The following is a 20352-nucleotide window of genomic DNA, read 5'->3' on the forward strand; positions in this document are numbered from 1 at the left end:
GCAAATCTGTAGAAATCCACATTATATCCATGGACCATTTTTGTAGATCATGGACAGGATACAAACTTTTGTATAAACATAGGGTTCTACTAATATAGAATGCCAGATGCTTTTGAAAGGACCCCAGAAATCTTTTATTTACATATTATCATCATGGTGGGTTTTTTGTATTATTTTCTCCGGAGGAAATTTTTTTCTTCTTAAACCCTTGTTCTCGGAGTGGAGCATAGGTCATCTACAAGTCTCCTCCACTTCACTCTGTCTAGAGACAAAACTTCTAGCTGACTCCAGGCGTACCCCAGTTGTTGTCCTTCAATCTCAGCAGATCTTCTCCAGGTTGTCCGAGGTCTTCCTCTTTCGCATTTTCCTTGCGGGTTCCACATGAGAGCTTGACGGACTATGCTGGATGATGGTTTTCTGAGTGTGACTTAGCCATCTCCACTTTCTACTCTTGATTTGAATGACAAGTGATTCTTGTCCTGCTCTGTTCCAAAGCTCCTCATTTGTGACAAAGTCTTTCCTGTTCTTGATCACAATGGACTGGATTATGAGCAGGACAACAGATGGCCATCAACGGGGCACTGAGTGGACACTTTTCAAATAGCTAGAGGACATTGATTTTGCTGACAATGTCCACGAAAGCATGGAAGAAAAGGTTGCAACACTAGAAAAAACTGCCTCAATGATTGGACTGAGCATTAACAAGGGAAAGGCCAAGACAATGAAGATCAACCAGTCCAACCACAACACCATCACACTGGGAGGGGATGACCTGGAAGATGTGGAGTAGTTCATCTACTTGGGGAGTATTATGGGCAGAGACGGAGGAACAGACAAGGATATCAGTGCTAGGATAGGGAAAGCAACAGCTGCATTCAAGACTCTTCGTCCTATATGGAGTTCACAAATAATATCTGCAAAGACGAAACTGCGAATCTTCAACACAAATGTGAAGAGTGTGCTCACATATGGATGCAAGACCTGGCATACTAAAAAGTCTTCAAATCATAAGCTACACACATTCATAAATAGATTCCTGAGGTACAGCCTTCACATCAAATGGAAGAAATTTATACCTTGACAAAAAATAACTAACTACCCAGTTATACAGTATAGGGCTTCCCCTGCAAATTGTATCTGAGGGTATGTCTAGACTACATGGCTCTGTCACCAGAGCCATGTAGATTAGTTTACTAGACATACCCAAATGAAGCGGTGATTTAAATAATCGCCGCTTCATTTAAATTTAAATGGCTGCCGCGCTGAGTCGATCAGCTGTTTGTCGGCTCAGCGTGCTAGTCTAGATGCTCCGCAGTCGACATCAAAGGCATTTGTCGACTGCCCCGGTAAACCTCATCCCATGAGGCATAACGAGGCTGTCAACAAATGCCTTTGATGTCGACCGCGAAGCGTCCAGACTAACGCACTGAGCCGACAAACAGCTGATTGGCTCAGGGCGGCAGCCATTTAAATTTAAATGAAGCAGCGATTATTTAAATCGACGCTTCATTTGGGTACATCTAGTAATCTAATCTACATGGCTCTGGCGACAGAAACACGTAGTCTAGACATACTCTGAGTGTCCCCTACATTCTTTTGCAGGAGATCTGAAGAACATTTATCAGTTCACTCTTGAAGCAATGTTCTGGCTATCAAGCTTAGATATAAATTTGTAATTATTGCTACCTATCCCAGCCATATGAAAGAAGAAGGTGGCTTCCCCTATCAGAACTACTTTGACATGAAAAGCTGCAGAATATGCAAGATTCGACTAAAACAATTGACCTACAACCCAGCAAAGAGACTACCAGACCTCACAGAATTATCTTTAAAGGTAGTGGGTCTGTAATAAAGGAGAGGAAAAATAAAGGAAAATGCTGAAAGTCAGGGACAGAAAAGAGGAATGATCGAGTTATGTTGGGAGGAGGGACAAAAGGAAAATAAAAAAGACAGGGAACGACAGGGGAAGCATTATACTGAAAATATTTGAGCAGTATGAAAAGCAGCCAGGTTCTTCAGAGTTTGGGCATCTCAACATTAATTCTGGGAAAAGTCTGTGCTAGCAACCAGCTGCTCCAAAGAAAGATGCACCAGGTATATGGATTTAAAATCTTAGGTTCACATTGTCAGAAGTGACTAATAATTTTAGCTTACTCCATTTCTGAGATGTTCAACTTAAGACACCTCAAGGGGCCCGATTTTCAGAAAGTACTGTGCATCGGCCCTCTGAAGACCATGCCCTTTTGATACATTTCAAGTCATCACCAGTCCTTTTGAAAATTTAGACCCAAGGCACCAAAAAAATTCTTATATATTTGGAAGAAAAATTAAATTTCATTTTATATTATTTTACATACCCTTTCTACTTCTTGAGCTGTAGAGTTTAGCTGCCGATTTAGTAGTTCTTTGCTAGAGTCTAATTTAATACATAGCTCTCGTGTAGATGTGAGATCCGCAAGTACAGAGACTTTCTCCAGCTGCACATTCTGAAGTTCCTCTTCCATTTTCATGAGAGACTTGTTTATGGTAGAAATCTGTGACTTGTAGGCTTTTTCTGTTGATAAGTGCTGCCAAAACCAAATGGTCTAAGTTAAGTAACAACTTGTACTAACAACTATTTAATACTATGCACAAACCTGATATTGCCAGAAAACAATCCATATTGATTTTGAGAAACCTTTCATGGAAAATAAAAAAATCCTTGTGCATTCTTTTGTAAAACTTAGAACTTCTGAAAGATTTTAGAGTAAATTTTAAAATAAAACTTTTCACACGTCTTGTATTGAATAACTACAGAAAACCTTGTTTATGATCATAAAGTTGTCACTGACACTTTGGAATCCATTTGGGATTTTGCAGTGCTGTGGAGTGGATAATCTTCAGAATTCTGCTTTCAGCTTGATCTTTAGTTTCATAGCAGAACTACTTATCTGAACAATAAATAAATACTTTGTATGTACAGAAAACAGACTGAAAAAGAAAAAATGAATATTTAGATATTGTGAATAATACTTACATTGCTGTTACTTGTAAAATGAGATGTTCCTATGGAAGTGACCAAAAATAAATCACAGCAAAGAAGCATTCACAAGATCACAGCCACAGGTCTTCTCATTAACATCCTTGTTTAGGCAGAGCACATCGTGGTTTACCAAGTATGTTCCAATTTGAGGCCTTAAGAACGGCTATATTGGGTCAGACCAAAGGTCTGTCTAGCCCAGTATCCTGACTGTCTGCTCTCATGGCCAATACCAAATGCCCCAGAGGGAGGGAACACAACAGGTAATCTTCACGTGATCCCTCCCCTGTCACCCACCTCTGGAGAAACAGAGGCTAGAGACACCATTCCTACCCATCCTGGCTAACAGCCATTGATGGACCTAACCTCCATGAATCTATCTAGCTCTTTTAAAGAGCTGTTAAAGTCCTAGTCTTCACCACATTCTCTGGCAAGGAATTGCACAGGTTGGCTGTGTGCTGAGTGAAGAAAATCTTCCTTTTGTTTGGTTTAAACCTGTTGCCTAATAATTTCATTTGGTGACCCTTAGTTCTTATATTGTGGGAACAAGTAAATAACTTTTCCTTATTCACTTTTTCCATGCCAGTCATGATTTTATAGACCTCTATCATATCCCCCCCCCTCCCCCTTGGTCTCCTCTTTTCTAAGCTGAAAAGTCCCAGTCTTTTTAATTTCTCTTTATATGGGACCCATTTCAAATCCCCAGTCTTTTTTGTTGCCCTTTTCTGAACCTTTTCCAATGCTAATATATATTTTTTGAGATGAGGTAACTACATTTGTATGCAATATTCAAGATGTGGGAGTACCATGGATTTATATAGAGGCATTAAGATATTCTCTGTTTTACTCTCTATCACTTTTTAAATGATTCCTAACCTTCTATTTGCTTTTTTGACTGCCACTGCACACTGAGTGGATGTTTTCAGAGAACTATCCACAATGACTCAAAGATTTCTCTCTTGAGTAGTTGTAGCTACATTAGTACCCATCATATTGTATGTATAGTTGGGATTATTTTTTTCCAATGTGCCTTACTTTACATTTATCAACATTTAATTTCATTTGCCATTTTGTCTCCCAATCTCTTAGCTTGGTGAGATCTTTTTGAAGCTCTTTACAGTCTGCTTTGGTCTTAACTATCTTGAGCAGTTTGGTATCATCTGCAAATTTTGCTACCTCATTCTTTACCCCTTTCTCTAGATCATTTATAAATAAGTTGAATAGGATTGGTCCCAGGACAGATCCTTGGGGGATCCCACTAGTTACTTCGCTCCTCTCTGAAAACTTACCATTTATTCCTATCCTTTGTTTCCTGTCTTTTAACCAGTTATCAGTCCATGAGAGGACCTTCCCTTTTGTACCATGACAACTTACTTTACTTAGTGCCTTTGGTGAGGGACCTTATCAAAGGTTTTCTAGAAATCTAAGTATGTTATATCCACTGGATCCCTCTTGTCCACATGTTTATTGACCCCCTCAAAATATTCTAGTCGATTAGTAAGGCACAATCTCTCTTTACAGAAACCATGTTGACTTTTCCCCAATAAATTATGTTCATGTATGTATCTGACAATTTTATTCTTTACTACTATTTCAACAAACTTGCCCAGTACTGACGTTAGACTTACCCATTTGTAATTGCCAGGATCACCTCTAGAGCCCTTTTTAAATATTGGCATCACATTAGTTATCTTCCAGTCTTTAGGACGGAAGCTGATTTAAAGGGTAGGTTACAACCCACAGTTCTAATTGAACAGGAGTTAGTTTTAATAGAACTGGGGTTTTGTCCCAGTTTTACTGAATCCCCCAAACATCTGGTCCCAGGTTAAAGGTATTTGTTGCTATGCTCAGTATTGTAACGCCTAACTGATTCAGGAGTTTAAATTTCATTTTCAAATGGGAATTAGGCATTTAGAAGTGTAAATTCTATCAAGAGCCTCCTAAATCAGTGATTAACAGAATTCCAACCTATGTGACAACATGTTCTAGGATTCCTCATACAAATTTGTCTTCTGTCCCCTCCTTCTGTGCAATATACAGTAGAAGACGGTATTACAAGAAATATTTAAACAACTGTAGAGTTAAGATATTGCCAGGCACTGTTTGGATCAGGGTCATCTATGAAGATACTATGCCAGCTTACTTGCTCAATCTCTGTTTCAAGGGACTCCATTCTTTCTTTCAGCCTACGGCTCTCAGACTCAGTATTGAGGAGCATCAGTCTGACAGAGCTGCAATCTCCTTCTGCTTGGTGAAATTTTGTTTCCCAGTTTTCTGCCTGTTCATTGGCCCTGCGGTAGCTCTCTGAAAGTTCACGGTTCTCTCTCTCCTAAAATACAGAATTTGATTAAAAAAAACCCTGATTTCTGTACTGAGTAATATCAAATAAACAGGAAGCATAATATCTATAGGGAAGAAAAAAAAGTGTCTGCCCTTTTAGCCAGGACATCCAATAAAAGGTTTCTCAAGAGTCAGAATGTTTTGTATCTTTTTACATGGGCTTATCTATAACCACATTTTTAAGTTAAATGATAAAAATGAATTTCTTCAGTATAACGATATGCCTCATTCATATTTTAAAATTAAAAATTCCTGAACAGACACATAAATGATTGGAATAATGTCATAGTTCTGCAGATAAGTGATTTTCAACTCTGTGCACTAAATCCTAGAAATACCAAGTTACAAGTTCCAACATTTATAGACAGTCGGGGGCTGCACCCCCTGCTCTCTATGCTTCCCACCCCCTAACGGGGGGAGGGAGAAGGAGCAACCTGGGAGTGCAAGGTCTCAGTGGAATGAGTGAGAGGTCTGAGGAGGGAGTCAGGCTTGGATGGTGGAGGGGATGTGGGGCAATCCGGAGGGTGGGGGTCTCAGATGGTAGAGGGGACCAGGTGGCCCAAAGGAGTGGGGGGTGGGCTCAGATGATGGAGGGGACCCTGCACAGCCTGAGGGCACAGATAGTGGAGGGAACCCATCCCCAGCAGCTCCTCCCCAGCAGTGCAACCCCCTGGGGATTAAAGCAGGAGCCAGAGCAGCCTATGCCCAGCAGGGAATGGCACTGAGACTGGCCACAGCAAGCGGCTGAGGATGGAGGCAGGTGATGGTGGTGGCATGTGGACACAGATGACATCACTCTGTCCCCCAGGAAATGTTTTTATATTTATAAAGAGAGAGATTATTGAAATATACTTGGAGTGGTTCATATTGAAAAAAATCTGGTGAATTACAACCATTTCATGGAATAGTGTCAGCATTATTATTAATGGGAATTGTGTTCCCATTGTGTTGTGTACAGTCACTCCCCAAACCAATAGAGCCAAAGAATACCATGGGAGCAAACAGGAGATTTGTGACTGAACTCAAAGTCCCTGGATATTGATTAGATCAGGGCTACTCAACATGTGGCCCACGGGCCGCATGCAGCCCACGGCCCATTTGTTTGCGGCCCGTGGTGCAGTTTGGATACACGCGGCCCGCAGGTGGGATCCAAAACAAAAAAAGTAGTCAATATAATGGTCTTCTGTTGATATGCGTTTTAGTAGTTAAATTCCTAGACTAGCATTGTTCATTAAAAGTGCTGTTATATGGGTAGAAATCAGGTAAATATTGCATTTTACTAATAGCAGAACTGACTTAAATAGGGCCAGCGTGTTGTGTAGTCTTGCCTTATCTATGTATTCATGCCCGTTGGTGTGAAAGAAGCTATTTGCATATATTTGCTTATAGATGCAACTACACTTAAGTTGAGGCCCTCAGCATGTGCTGTATCATTATGGCCCCTGGAGCTTCCAAAGTTGAGTAGCCCTGAATTAGATGCTACATTTCAGTCACTACTGATCCAGTCTGGTATTAAATTAATGACCTGGAGATGCAAGACACCCAGTTCCTGCATCATCCAGTACCCCATTTTATGGGCTTAAAAAAAAAACCCGAACAAACAACAATAATCAGTAAAGTACTCTTCTTCCTTGCTTGCCTAATGCAAAAGAATTAAAACTACAACTCAGCTTTTGTTACCTATGTAGTTTTTTCTAATTTTCTCACCTACATACTCATTCTTACCATAGAATTCAAAGTGCTCTTCAATCTGGCAATATCTGTGCTTGAATCCTGCACTTTCAACTTCATATCATCAAACTCATTCTGACACTTTGCAAATTTTTGGTATACACTCTGTGAAGAAATAGAACATACTCTTCATATGCCTTTAGACTCTTATTCCATTTTATTATCAGGTAAAAGAACGGTTACTTACCTGTAACTGTTGTTCTTCGAGATGTGTTGCTCATGTCCATTCGAAGTAGGTGTGCGCGCTGCGTGCACCACGTCTTCTGGAGCGTTTTCCCTAGCGGTACCCGTAGCGCCGGTGGGGCGCCCCCTGGAGTGGTGCCACCATGGCAGGGCATAAGTACCCCTGCCGGCGCTGCCCCACCTCAGTTCTTTCTTGCCAGATACTCCGACGAAGGGGAGGTAGGGTGGGAATCAAATGGACATGAGCAACACATCTCAAAGAACAACAGTTACAGGTAAGTAACCGTTCTTTTCTTCTTCGAGTGGTTGCTCATGTCCATTCGAAGTAGGTGACTACCAAGCTAACCCCAAGGAGGAGGGGTCGGAACAGTCTTAGCACCAGAGTCAAAAAGGAAGGTGAACAATAAACAGATTTATTTGAACAATTAAACAGTGACAATTCACCAACCCAGAACAAGACAACCAGATCTATATATTTACATATTTACATCACAGATTCGAGGACTGCAGAGCCCACCCTTGCATCCTCCCTGGCCTGTTGAGGTAGCGCATAATGTGTTGCAAACGTGTGGAGGGAAGACCAGGTGGCTGCCCTGCAAATTTCTGTGATAGGTACTTGGGCACCAAAGGCTACCGAGGTTGCCTGCGCCCTGGTAGAGTGTGCCTTCACCCTGGGTGGGGTTTTACCAGCCAGTTGATAACACTCTGCTATACATTGCACCACCCATCTTGATAACCTTTGCGTGGAAATAGGTGAACCTTTCCCCTTATCCCCAAATGCAACAAACAATTGTTGGGATTTACGGAAGGATTTGGTTCGGTCAATATAAAAAGCAAGCGCTCGCTTGGCATCCAGGGAGTGTAGAACACGCTCCTTAGGGGATGCGTGAGGTTTAGGGAAGAACATCGGTAGATAAATCTCCTGAGATAGGTGAAAAGGAGACACCACCTTCGGAAGGTTGGTTGGATGAGGCCGTAGCCTTACATTATCACGTGAAAAAACAAGGTAGGGCGGCTCTATAGTCAGCGCCCTTAACTCTGATATCCTTCTAGCAGACGTAATGGCTACTATGAAAGCAACCTTCAATGAAAGGTGCTTCAGTGAGCAGGTAGCCAAAGGCTCGAAAGGAGGGGACATAAGCCTGTGAAGAACCAGGTTGAGGTTCCATTCAGGGTATGGAGCCTTCACCAAGGGGTACAATTTCTCCAAACCAGTAAGAAACCTTTTAACCACCTGGTTAGAAAAAAGAGAGGCTCCTGCCGTACCAACATGGAAGGCGGAGAGAGCTGCCACATGGACTTTAATAGAAGAAAAGGACAGGCCAGAAGAACGGAGTTGAAAGAGATAGTCGAGAATAGTTGGAATAGGGGCCGAGGACGGTTGTACTCCTCTCTGGGACGCCCAAGACGAGAAGCGCCGCCACTTGGCAGCGTACGACCGTCTAGTAGAGGGCTTCCTGCTGCTAAGGAGCACCATCTGTACCTGTCGGGAACATTCCCTTTCTGTTTGGTTCAACCACGGATAAACCAGGCCGTTAGGTGAAGAGACCGGAGATCCGTGTGAACCATTACTCCCCCATCCCAAGGTTGGGTTAGCAGATCCCGAACTGGAAGGAGTGCTATAGGGTCTTGGGTCAGCATGTCCACCAGGATGGGGAACCAGAACTGCCTGGGCCACCTGGGGGCTATGAGGATGATCGAGGACCTGAAAGTTCTCGCTCTGGTCAAAACCCTGGAAACTAGCGGAAATGGGGGAAAAGCATAGAGAATGCCCTTTGGCCACACGGTCGTCAGGGCATCCCCCAGGGAATATTCCCCCAGCCCCAGCAGGGAACAGTAGTTCCTGCATTTCGCATTGCATGCCGAGGCAAACAGGTCTAGGTGGGGATAGCCCCACCTGCGGAAAACTTGGCTGAGGACAGAGTCCTTGAGCGACCACTCGTGGGCTCCAAAGGATCTGCTCAGTGTGTTTGCAAGTAGGTTTTTGCACCCGGGGAGGTACTCCACCTGAGGCGTGATATTGTGCTTGACACACAGGTGCCATATACGCAGGGCCTCCTTGCATAGGGGTGGCGAATGCGCCCCACCCTGCTTGTTGAGGTAGAAAATTGCTGCAGTGTTGTCCATACATACCAGGATGGAGCTGTGGGAGAGCCTCGGCAGGAATGCTTCTCAGGCCCTCCTCACCGCCCGCAGTTCCTGGATGTTGATGTGTAGGGACCGTTCAGAAGGGGACCAGAGGCCCTGAGTTCTGTGGCACCCAAGGTGTGCACCCCATCCCAGGTCATTTGCATCGGTGACCAGCGTCAGTGAGGGGGGAGGACTGTTGAAGGGAACCCCGCTGCGCACCACGGATTCCTGGGTCCACCAGAGTAGGGAGTCCAGAATGTCCGGGGGGCACTGATACTATGGAGTCCCATAGACCCTTGGACTGGCAGAAGGCCTTCGCCAACCACGCCTGCAGAGATCTCATCCTCATCCTGGCATGTCGCACCGTGTAAGTGAATGCCGCCATATGTCCCAGGAGCCTGGAGCAGACCCGAGGAGTCGTGATGGGGGACCGGGTTAGTTCTGAAATCAGCTCCACTATGGAGAGGAACCTGCTGTGGGGCAGGAACGCTCTTGCCACCTTCGCATCGAGGAGGGCTCCCACAAACTCTATGCTCTGGGAGGGGGTCAGGGATGACTTTTCGACATTTATCATGAGCCCTAACCTTAGGAAGAGAGCTCTTATGAGTGACACGTGAGCTTCTACCTGCTCGTATGAGCGACCTCGGATTAACCAATCGTCGAGGTACGGGAACACGTGTACCCCTCGATTGCGCAGAAAGGCGGCAACCACAGCCATACATTTTGTGAATACCCTTGGTGCAGTACATAACCCAAAGGGGAGTACCGTGAACCCAAAGGGGAGTACCGGAGGAACCTCCTGTGACTGGGCCTGATAGCCACATGGAAGTAGGCATCCTTTAGATCGAGAGTCGCGTACCAGTTGCCCATTTGTAGCACTGGGATGACTGAGGCTAAAGTCACCATTCTGAACTTGTGTTTTACCACCGCCTTGTTTAAGTATCGAAGGTCCAGGATAGGACGAACCCCCCCTTTTGGTTTTGGGATGACAAAATAACGGGAGTAGAACCCCTTGCCCCGCAGATGCGGGGGAACCCTTGCTATTGCTCCTTTTCCGAGGACTGCCCCCACTTCCTGAAATAGGATGTGTTCGTGAGGGTTGTCCCTTATTAGGGACAGGGTAGGGGGTTTTGAAGGCGGTGGGCCCAGGAACGGGATAGAATAGCCCGTATGTACAATGTTCAGGACCCAGGCATCTGATGTTATTTGGGCCCATGCCTGGGCAAAACGGGAAAGCTGGGCCCCAAACGGGGGGCCAGGGTGGCAGACTGGTACGGGACTCTCGAACACCACGTCAAAATTGAGGCTTGCCCTGATTGGAAGGGCCGTGGGGGCCTGCCCGCTGGGAATCTGACCTGGGGCGACAACGTCAACCCCTAGGCCCTTGAGGGTGCGCAGCCGCCCCGGAACCTCCACCGGAGGCCTGGGAGCAGTAGAAATCCCCACAGGGGACCTGTGGCTGCGCTCTACCCTGCTGCCTATACGGCAATTGTCGCCGCTGCGTGGCTGGCATATGTATGTCTAAGGACTTCAAAGTTGACCTAGTGTCCTTTAGGGTATGGAGCCTGGAGTCTGTGTGCTCCGAGAACAAGGCCTTCCCTTCAAAGGGCAAGTCCTGTATGGTGTGCTGCACGTCCGAGGGAATCCCCGAGACGTGGAGCCACGCTCCACGGCACATAACGACATCCGTCGCCATGGTGCGGGCTGCCGAGTCCACGGTGTCCAAAGCTGCTTAGAGGGCAGTTCAAGTAATGACTTATCCTCGGAAGTCATAGCTGCAAACTCCTGGCAGTCCTCCATCGGGAGTCGGTCTCTAAATTTTTCGACCGCCTGCCAGGTGTTGAAAGCATACCTGCTCAGCATCGCCTGTTGGTTAGCGATACGGAGCTGCAGAGCACCCGTAGCGTAGACCTTGCGGCCCAACAGGTCCAGCTTCTTAGGCTCCCTTGCCTTCGGAGAAGGCCCGGGCTGGGGAAGCCTTTCTTTTTGGGTCGCAGCCTGAACGACCAATGATCCAGGGATGGGCTGGGAGTAGAGAAATTTGTGACCCGACTGCGGGACGAAATAATGCCTTTCTACCCCTTTTTGGGTAGGAGTCAGAGTTGCTGGCGTTTGCCACAGGGCATTAGTAATTTTTGAAACAGTTTTATTGAGCGGTAGAGCGAAGCGTGCAGGGGTGTCCTCAGTGAGGAAATCTACCATCAGATCGGTATCCTCAATTATGGGCTCAACCGGGACAGCCAGGTTGGAAGCCATGCGCCGCAGGAGGTCCTGATGTGCTCTGGAATCCATTGATGGTAGCCCGGGCGCTGGGTCTGCCAGTGCCTCATCGGGGGAGGATGATGACGACGACTCCTGGATCAACAGGGGAGCGGTTGTGACCAACTGCGGAGCCGGTTGGACGTTCTGAGCTTCTGGAGAGCCTGTCTCCGGTACCGGTGGCTGCGGTGCCACAGGGTCCTGTTGCGGCACTCGAAGGGGGGAGGAGGCGCCCTAGACAGGGACGCAGAGGGGCGGGAACGGTGCCCTGAAGCCTCCGACCCCATAGATGGTAGTGGTTGTCCCTGCCACTGATGATAGGCCCAGGGAGTCCAAAAAGGCCACTGCGCATGAGGGGGCCACATCTGCTGGTTGTGGTCCCTCTGGTGCCTGGATCTGGACCTGTGGGTTGAGGAAGCTCCCGAAGACCCTGACCGCACTGACACTGCGTCCGAATAGAAGAGTAATCAGATTCAGGCCGAGGGGGAACCGACGAGGAATGTGGTGCAAACTTGGCCATCGACTCTGGCTTGCCTGCGTGGGCGCGGCGAGGACGTGCCGTTTGAGGTACCGGGGGACCCATGTCCGGTGCCGTAAAAGCCGCTGATAAGTGCGGCACCGGGGGACCCAGACCTGGTGCAGCGAACTCCGCTGAAGCAGTCAACTGTGGCACCGGGGTGCCCAGGCCCGGTGCCGGCTGCCCCGTCAGAAGCTGTGGCACTGGGGTACCCAAGCCCGGTGTCGTTTGCGATGTCATTTGCGGCACCGAGGTGCTCAGGCTCGGTGCCAGCTGCACCGTTTGTGGCACCAGGGTGCCTAGGCCCGGTGCCGGCTGCGTCGCCAGTAACTGGAGCACCGAGGTGCTCAGGCTCGGTGTCGGTTGCGATGCCTGGAGTTGCGGCACCGGGGTGCCTAGGCCCGGTGCCGGGTGCGCCGTGTGCAGCTGCGGCACCAGAGTGCCCAGGCCCGGTGCCGGTTGCGCCGACTGAAGCTGCGGCACCGGGGTGCCCAGGCCCGGTGCCGGTTGCGCCGACAGAAGCTGCGGCACCGGGGTGCTCAGGCCCGGTGTCGATAGTGTGGCCAGCAGCTGCGGCACCGGGGTGCTTAGGCCTGGTGCCGATTGCGTGGCCAGCAGGTATGGCACCGAGGTGCTCAGGCTCGATGCCAACTGAGTCGTGCCCGACTGAAGCAGTACCGGGGTGCCCAGGCCCGGTACCGGGGTAGACCATTGGATCGATGCCGGTGCTGATGACGGCACGGAGACGGACGTCGATTCCTGGGAGGCCACATGGCCATGGGGGTATGGTATCGGTACACCCATGCGGGGCTCTGGCAACTTGGAGAGCAACGACCTGCCATGGCTTGACGCTCCCTGAGAGTAATGATTCGGCGTCGTGAAGGGTGCCATAGTAGTAGCGGGAGCCGACCTCACCGGGGTTGGTCCTGACACATAAGCCACTGTAGCATGCCGACCCTGGCCATGCATGGGCGACGGCGGTGCCCTCCGAGCATGCACCGGGGGCGACCTCGACCCGTCCGAGTCAACCGATGATGGCGGGGAGGTTGTAAGACTTATTAGGTCCTGCGCCGCCTCAAAGGTGTCCGGCGTAGATGGGCGATGAGAGGGCAGGTGACCAGGGCTCACTAGACCCCCTTGGTGCCGACGGTGCACCGGAGGGGAAACACGCACCGGTGAACTGCTGGTGCGGTGTCCAGCCGACATCGGCTTCTTAGACGGAGACCTGCCCCGGGACTTCACCTTCTTAGATGGTGGAGAGTGAGACCGGTGCCAGGATCTTGACGTCGATGCCCGGTGCCGGTGTGCGGCCTCGCGCGTGGAGGCCGGTGCACTGTGCACCGCAGGCTGGTCCGGCGATGCCGGTTGAAGCGTCGTCTCCATGAGGAGAAGCTTCAAGTGGGCAACTCTTTCTTTCCTCGTACGAGGCTTGAAAGACTTGCAGATTTTGCAGGCAATTGCCAAATGAGCCTCACCCAGACACTTAAGACAGATGTCGTGTGGGTCGCCCCTGGGCATAAACTTCCCGCAGTCAGCGCACGCCTTGAAGCTTTGCGGCCCTGGCATTCCTTACCCACAAGGGGGGAAGGAACAAAAAACAAAAAACCTAACTATCTAACTACACAACTATTTACAGTGTGAGAAACGGGAACCATTAACTATCTAAGCCTAACCGCTATAGAGAGAGACACGCTCCAACGACCGACACGGAGGTAAGAAGGAACTGAGGTGGGGCAGCGCCGGCAGGGGTACTTATGCCCCGCCATGGCAGCGCCACTCCAGGGGGCGCCCCGCCGGCGCTACGGGTACCGCTAGGGAAAACGCTCCGGAAGATGTGGTGCACGCGGCGCGCACAGCTACTTCGAATGGACATGAGCAACCACTCGAAGAACTATTGAATATTACTTTGATGCATAGTTTTTTATGGTTAAAAGAGGCAAAAAATTATAAACTCAAACTTTTCAGCTGTTCAAACAGATATCAGAAAATATTAACACGATTATACTTCTAGTTAATTTTCAGATTCATTTTTTATCAAAGTCATAAAAGGACATTTAAATCTGTTACAAAACAACATTCTGCAAAAAAATACATAGTTGGCTAATGTAAGACAAAAAAAGAAAGTTACTTACCCTGTGCAGTAACGTCTGTTCTTCGAGATATGTGTCCCCGTGGGTGCTCCACTCGAGGTGCTGGGCTCGTCCCAGCGCCGCATACCTGAGGAATTTTTCATAGCAGTAGCCCCCTACCAGACCGTACATGCGCGACTGCCTCCTCGCACCTCTCAGTTGAGCGCGGTCCAGTCCTGTCAGTTTCCTCCCAACCAGAAGCATCTGAAAGATATAAATAGGAGCTCCGAAGCAGGGAGGAGGATGGGACGTGGAGCACCCACGGGGACACACATCTTGAAGAACAGATGTTACTGCACAGGGTGAGTAACTTTCTTTTCTTCATCGAGTAGTGTCCCCGAGGATGCTCCACTCGAGGTGAATACACAGCAGTGCTCAATTGTCCTATGAGTGCTTCGGAACTATCGGTCCTGTGCTGTAGACAAGACAGCCTGGGCCATACTTGAATCAGAGGTAAGTACGTTCACGAGGGCATAGTGTCTAGCGAATGTGAGGGTAGACAACCAGGTTGCCACATGTCATATGTCCTGCAATGGAACTCCGCAAAGATAGGCAATAGATATTGCTATGCCCCAGGTGGAATGAGCACAAAGTCCGCTTGGAAGAGATTTGTTGCACAAGGCATAATATCGTGTGATGCAAGCGACGACCAGGTGGGAAATACACTGAGCAGAGAGTTGCTTGCCCTTGGAACGTTTGGCTGTAGAAAGGAAAAGCCATTGAGACTTCCTAAAGATCCGAGTTCTGTCAACGTAAAAGGCCAGTGCTTGCCTGACATCCAAAGTGTGCAGGCGTGTGTCCTCCAATGAGGAATGAGGCTTTGGGTAGAAAGTCTGAAGGGTTATGGGCTCATTTATAAGGAAAACAGAGTTGATCTTTGGCAAAAACGCTGGTTGGATACGCAGTATTGTTGCATGGTTGAAGAACTGCGTGTACGGTGGATCAGCTGAAAGAGCCGCCAATTCGCTCACTCGACGGGCCAACGTGATGGCAAGGAGGAACACCGTCTTCATCGTGAGTGTTTGTAGATCACAAGTTGCCAGCAGCTCAAAGGGCGGACGAATCAGAGTGTCCAATACCAACGGCAAGTCCCACGGGTCTGGCGGGGTCCTGTGGGCCAGATATAAATTGCCGAGTCCCTTCAGAAATCTTTTGGTGATAGGATGAGTGAACACCAAATGACCGTCCACCGGAAGACAGAAGGCCGAAATTGCCACTAGATGCACTCTTAGGGTATGTCTACACTACCCCACTAGTTCGAACTAGCGGGGGTAATGTAGTCATCCGCAGTTGCAAATGAAGCCCGGGATTTGAATTTCCTGGGCTTCATTTGCATGAAGCCGGCCAGTGCCATTTTTAAATGCCGGCTAGTTCGGATCCTGTGCCGCGCGGCTACACGCGGCACGGGGTCCGAACTAGCCGGCATTTAAAAATGGCGCCGACCGGCTTCATGCAAATGAAGCCCGGGAAATTCAAATCCCGGGCTTCATTTGCAACTGCGGATGACTACATTACCCCCGCTAGTTCGAACTAGCGGGGTAGTGTAGACATACCCTTAGGGAAGAAATCGCCATTCCCATTGCCTTTAGATATATCACATCGTCAGGGATCTGTTGTATAGGCAGCAACAGAGGGTCAAGATCCTTCGCCAAGCACCATGACTAAAAACAATGCCACTTATGGAGGTAGGATTTACGTGTCATATGCCGCCTACTGTTAATCAACACATGCCTCACGTCCTGAGAGCAGGAGAGCTCGGATGCTTGGAGCCAGCTAGGTTCCACGCTGTCAGGTACATGCGGTCGATGGCTGGGTGAAGCATTGTGCCGTGCTGCTGAGACAGTAAGTTGAACAGTTTCGGTAGCCGTCGTGATTCGGCAACTGACATTCTCAACAGCTGTGTTAGCCAGACCTGTCGGGGCCAGAAAGGCGCTATCAGAATTACTGTTGCGCCGTCTGCTGCTATTTTCTCCAAAACTCTCGGGATGAGTGGAAGAGGAGGAAAGGCGTACAGCTATTGATGATGACTCCAGTCCAGCAGGAAGGCATCCCCCAAGGAGCCTTTGCCGATGCCAGCTCGTGAGCAATACTGATGACATTTTCTGTTGTGTTGGGTGGCGAACAAGTCTACACTGGGGAAGCCCCAGAGTTGGAAAATGTGAATTGTCCAATTCCACAGGCATACCGCCTCTGCGCAAAGAGAGCGGGAGCATGCCTCTCCTTGCCTATTGACGTAATACACCGTGCATATGTTGTCGGTGAGAATCTGTATTGAGTGACCTCCAATTATGTGGAGGAAATGCTTGCAAGCATTGAAGACTGCCCTTAGTTCGAGAAAGTTTACATGTTGTAGTGATTCCTGGGGCATCCAGAGACCCTTTGCCCGATGCTCCTGAAGGTGAGCGCCCCAACCGAGCAGGAAGGCATCTGTCGTGATCTGTAGTGCTGGCTTGCAGGCATGAAAGGGGACCCCTACCAGTATATTGTTGGAGCTGTCCCACCATGCCAAGAAAGTCTGGACCTGCGTTGGCACCTAAACCACCCTGTTTGTACTGTGCATCCAAGGTGTGTACATGGTGAACAACCAATGTTGAAGACTGCGAAGATGAAGCCTGGCATGCGGAACCATATATGTGGTGGCTGCCATATGCCCCAACAACTGTAAACAGGTGAGTATTCGGACTTGGGAGAAATTGATACTGACTGCACCAAGTCCTGTATGAGATGAAACCTCTTTAGAGCAAGTATGCCCTCGCGATCAGGGACTCGAGTCTTGCTCCGATAAACTCCAGGTCGTGAGTTGGTGTCAGGAAGGACTTCTCTAGATTGATTATGAGTCCAAGGGCTGTAAATAGACTGGTAGTGGTGGACACCGCCCTCGTGGCCTCATCGACAGTGGAAGCCTTCAGGAGGCAATCGTCTAGGTATGGAAATATTATAATGTCGAGGTGCTGTAGGTAAACCGCCACTACCGCCAGGGTTTTGGAGAAAACTCATGGGGCCGCCAAGAGACTGAAGGGTAGTACACGGTACTGATAGTGGTCAGACCCCACTACGAAACGAAAGAATCTTCTGTGAGCAGGATGTATTGTTACGTGAAGGTTAGCGTCCTGAAGATCGAGGGACGTGAACCAATCCCCTTTGTCAAGAGCAGGAATGATCGAAGATAACGTGGCCTCCAACCCCCTGACTTCTTCTGGGTGAGGAAGTAACGAAAATAGAATCCTCTTCCCACAAAGCGAGTTGGTACCCTTTCCACCGCTCCTAACGTGAGCAAGCGAGAGACTTCCTGGTGAAGAAGAGTCTTCTGAGAGGGGTCCCTGAAAAGGGACGGGGAAGGGGAGAAGGAAGGGGGAAGAGAAGTGAAGGGAATGGCATATCCTGAGATGATTACATCATGAACCCACCGGTCGGTGGATATGAGAGTCCAACGATGTTGATAGGGCCTGAGACGATGATGGAACACTCCTTGTGTGATGTTTGGAGTCTGTCAAAGGGGTGGTCCACAGTCCCTCGATCAACATATCAAACCTTCTGCCGGCCCTGCTGCTGGGAGGATGCTTTGTTAGGCTGTTGATGACGCTATTGGGGGCGCTGTCTCGGCCTCTGTTATTCATATGGCTTGTTTCGAGGTGTCACATAAGTAAAAGGCCTTTGCCTATTGTAAGGAACGTATCTTTTACGCTTGAAGGGAGGTGTGTACATTCCAAGTGCTTTTAAAGTTGTACGTGTATCCTTGACCGAGTGGAAGACCTGATCGGTTGACTGGGCGAAGAGTGACTGGCGATCGAAAGGCAAATCTTCCACCTTGGCCTGCAACTCCTTTGGAACAGCGGCCTGGTGTAGCCAAGACGCTCGATGCATGACTATAGCCGAAGCTGTGGATCTAGCGGCTGCATCAGCTGTGTCGAGCGCAATCTGCAAGGCTGTTCGGGCGATTGATTAGCCCTCCTGGATTACTGCCTTAAGAATCTGGTGCTTGGAATCAGGCAAGTGTTCAAATAGAGGGACCAGCTTTGAATAGTTGTCGAAATCATGATTTGCCAGTTGTGCTGCAAAGTTACACATCCTCAGAGCTGACGTAGCAGAGGAATATATTTTCCTGCCCAAGACATCCAGGCGTTTAGCCTCCTTGTCATTAGAAGCATTCTTGACCTGGGACATTTTTACTCTTTGTTGTGCAGCATCCACAAGGGAGTTGGGCTGAGGATGTGTAAACAGGAACTCCATACCCTTCTGGCTTATGAATACTTCTTGACTGACCTCTTATTAGTTGGTAGGGATGTAGCTGGAGTCTGCCAGATGTCATTGGCAACCTCTAAGATAGTGTCATCAAAGGGAAAGGTGAGCTTCGACTTTTGGGGGGGTTGTAAATTCTTTAGCAACCGATGCTGTTTTTGCTGCACATCCATGGTCTGGATGTCCTGGGATTGAGCAACCCTTTTGAAGAGCTCCTGGAATTGTTTGTGGGCCTCCGTAGGAGACAAGTCACCAGGGACCACTGCATCATCAGGCGACAAAGAGGAGTGGCGTGCTGGAGAATCAGGGCACTGCTGCCCCTGATGAGGAGTGTGGTCCTGCTTGTCTTCCTGATAGCTTGAATCCACATCTCCAGCAGACGACGGTGGAGTGACATAATGTGCAGACTCGCCTGGAGCATGTGGAAACTCAGGTCGAGACAACAGCGGTGAGCGTGACTGCAAATGCCTTCTGCGATGAGACGAAAAGGAAGAGCACTCGTGGTAACATCGGTCATACCGCCTGTCGTAGCACAGAGACCAGCTGTGTCTTCTGAGCGTGTCGTAGCGACAAGAATATGCTGGATGTCTTGGAGACCGTGGCGATAAGGATCTCCTGGAGTAGCGAGAAGGAGACCGCGAACAGTGGTCCCAGTAGTGTCGACATGGCGGTGAGCGACGAGGTGACCTATAGTAGTGCTCTCTGGGAGGCGTGTAACGATGACGACGACGATGGGTATCAGAACGGAACGAGGGAGGTGAGTCAGTTCCAGGAGAGAAGGTCATACGGTCCGGTGTCAGCGATGGTGTCCGGACCCGTGCAGAACTGTGTTGCCTTTTGGATGGCACTGAGGAAGTGAAGGAAGGCTGGGAAGCCGCTTGTGGCAGCAAGGCAGGCAGCAAGGGAGGCTCTGTAAATTGATCCTCTGCAGAGCTCAGGCTCGGTGTCACTGGATCAGGTGATGACGTCACAGCCTCAGGCTGCACCGGCAGAGTCTTCTGCTGTGGTGCTGTTTTCGGTGCTGGTGCCTCTGGCACCGGGGAGCATGGGATGGCACCAAGGGAAAGCCCTGCGGGTGCTGGTACAGCTGGCTACACTTGCGCATGTGCAAAACGTCTCAGGGTATGTCTACACTATCACCCTAGTTCGAACTAGGGTGGTTAATGTAGGCAACCGGAGTTGCAAATGAAGCCCGGGATTTGAATTTCCCGGGCTTCATTTGCATATTGCTGGGCGCCGCCATTTTTAAATGTCCGCTAGTTCGGACTCCGTGCCCGCAGCTACACGCGGCACGAACTAGGTAGTTCGGATTAGGCTTCCTATTCCGAACTACCGTTACTCCTCATGGAACGAGGTGTACCGGTAGTTCAGAAAAGGAAGCCTAATCCGAACTACCTAGTTCGTGCTGCGTGTAGCCGCGGGCACGGAGTCCGAACTAGCGGACATTTAAAAATGGCGGCGCCCGGAAATATGCAAATGAAGCCCGGGAAATTCAAATCCCGGGCTTCATTTGCAACTCTGGTTGCCTACATTAACCACCCTAGTTCAAACTAGGGTGGTAGTGTAGACATACCCTCAGTGCTGGGGCTTCCCCTGCCGGCTCCACAGCGGCCATTGGAGCCGTTGCTGGCACCAACTCCGCTCGCAAGCCCTTTTTGGGTGCCGGAGCGGAGTCCTTATGGTGGGCTACAGAAGGGGCCGAGGAGCTGCGACCCTTGCCCGACTTGTCTGCGGGGAACCTTGGCGAAGAGCCAGAGGTCCCCGGTTTTGCCGCTCTGCCACCAAGTGTCTTCTGGATCCCATGG

At 49.1% G+C, this 20352-nt stretch overlaps 1 protein-coding gene across 8 annotated transcripts in view; it reads right to left on the minus strand.

The window, feature by feature from the left end:
• The window catches only part of TSGA10 (testis specific 10), a 93740-nt gene that overhangs the window by 8965 nt on the left and 64423 nt on the right, over window positions 1-20352 (minus strand). For all 8 annotated transcript variants that reach the window (XM_025178620.2, XM_075916692.1, XM_075916708.1 and 5 more), the window contains exons 14-16: window positions 7085-7195; window positions 5163-5348; window positions 2358-2567 (exon numbers count right to left, since the gene is read on the minus strand). In XM_025178620.2, coding sequence (XP_025034405.2) covers window positions 2358-2567; window positions 5163-5348; window positions 7085-7195 — 507 coding nt within the window. The remainder of the gene's footprint in view (window positions 1-2357; window positions 2568-5162; window positions 5349-7084; window positions 7196-20352) is intronic.

Source organism: Pelodiscus sinensis, chromosome 1 (assembly GCF_049634645.1).
Source record: "Pelodiscus sinensis isolate JC-2024 chromosome 1, ASM4963464v1, whole genome shotgun sequence".
In the NCBI taxonomy this organism is placed as follows: domain Eukaryota; kingdom Metazoa; phylum Chordata; order Testudines; family Trionychidae; genus Pelodiscus; species Pelodiscus sinensis.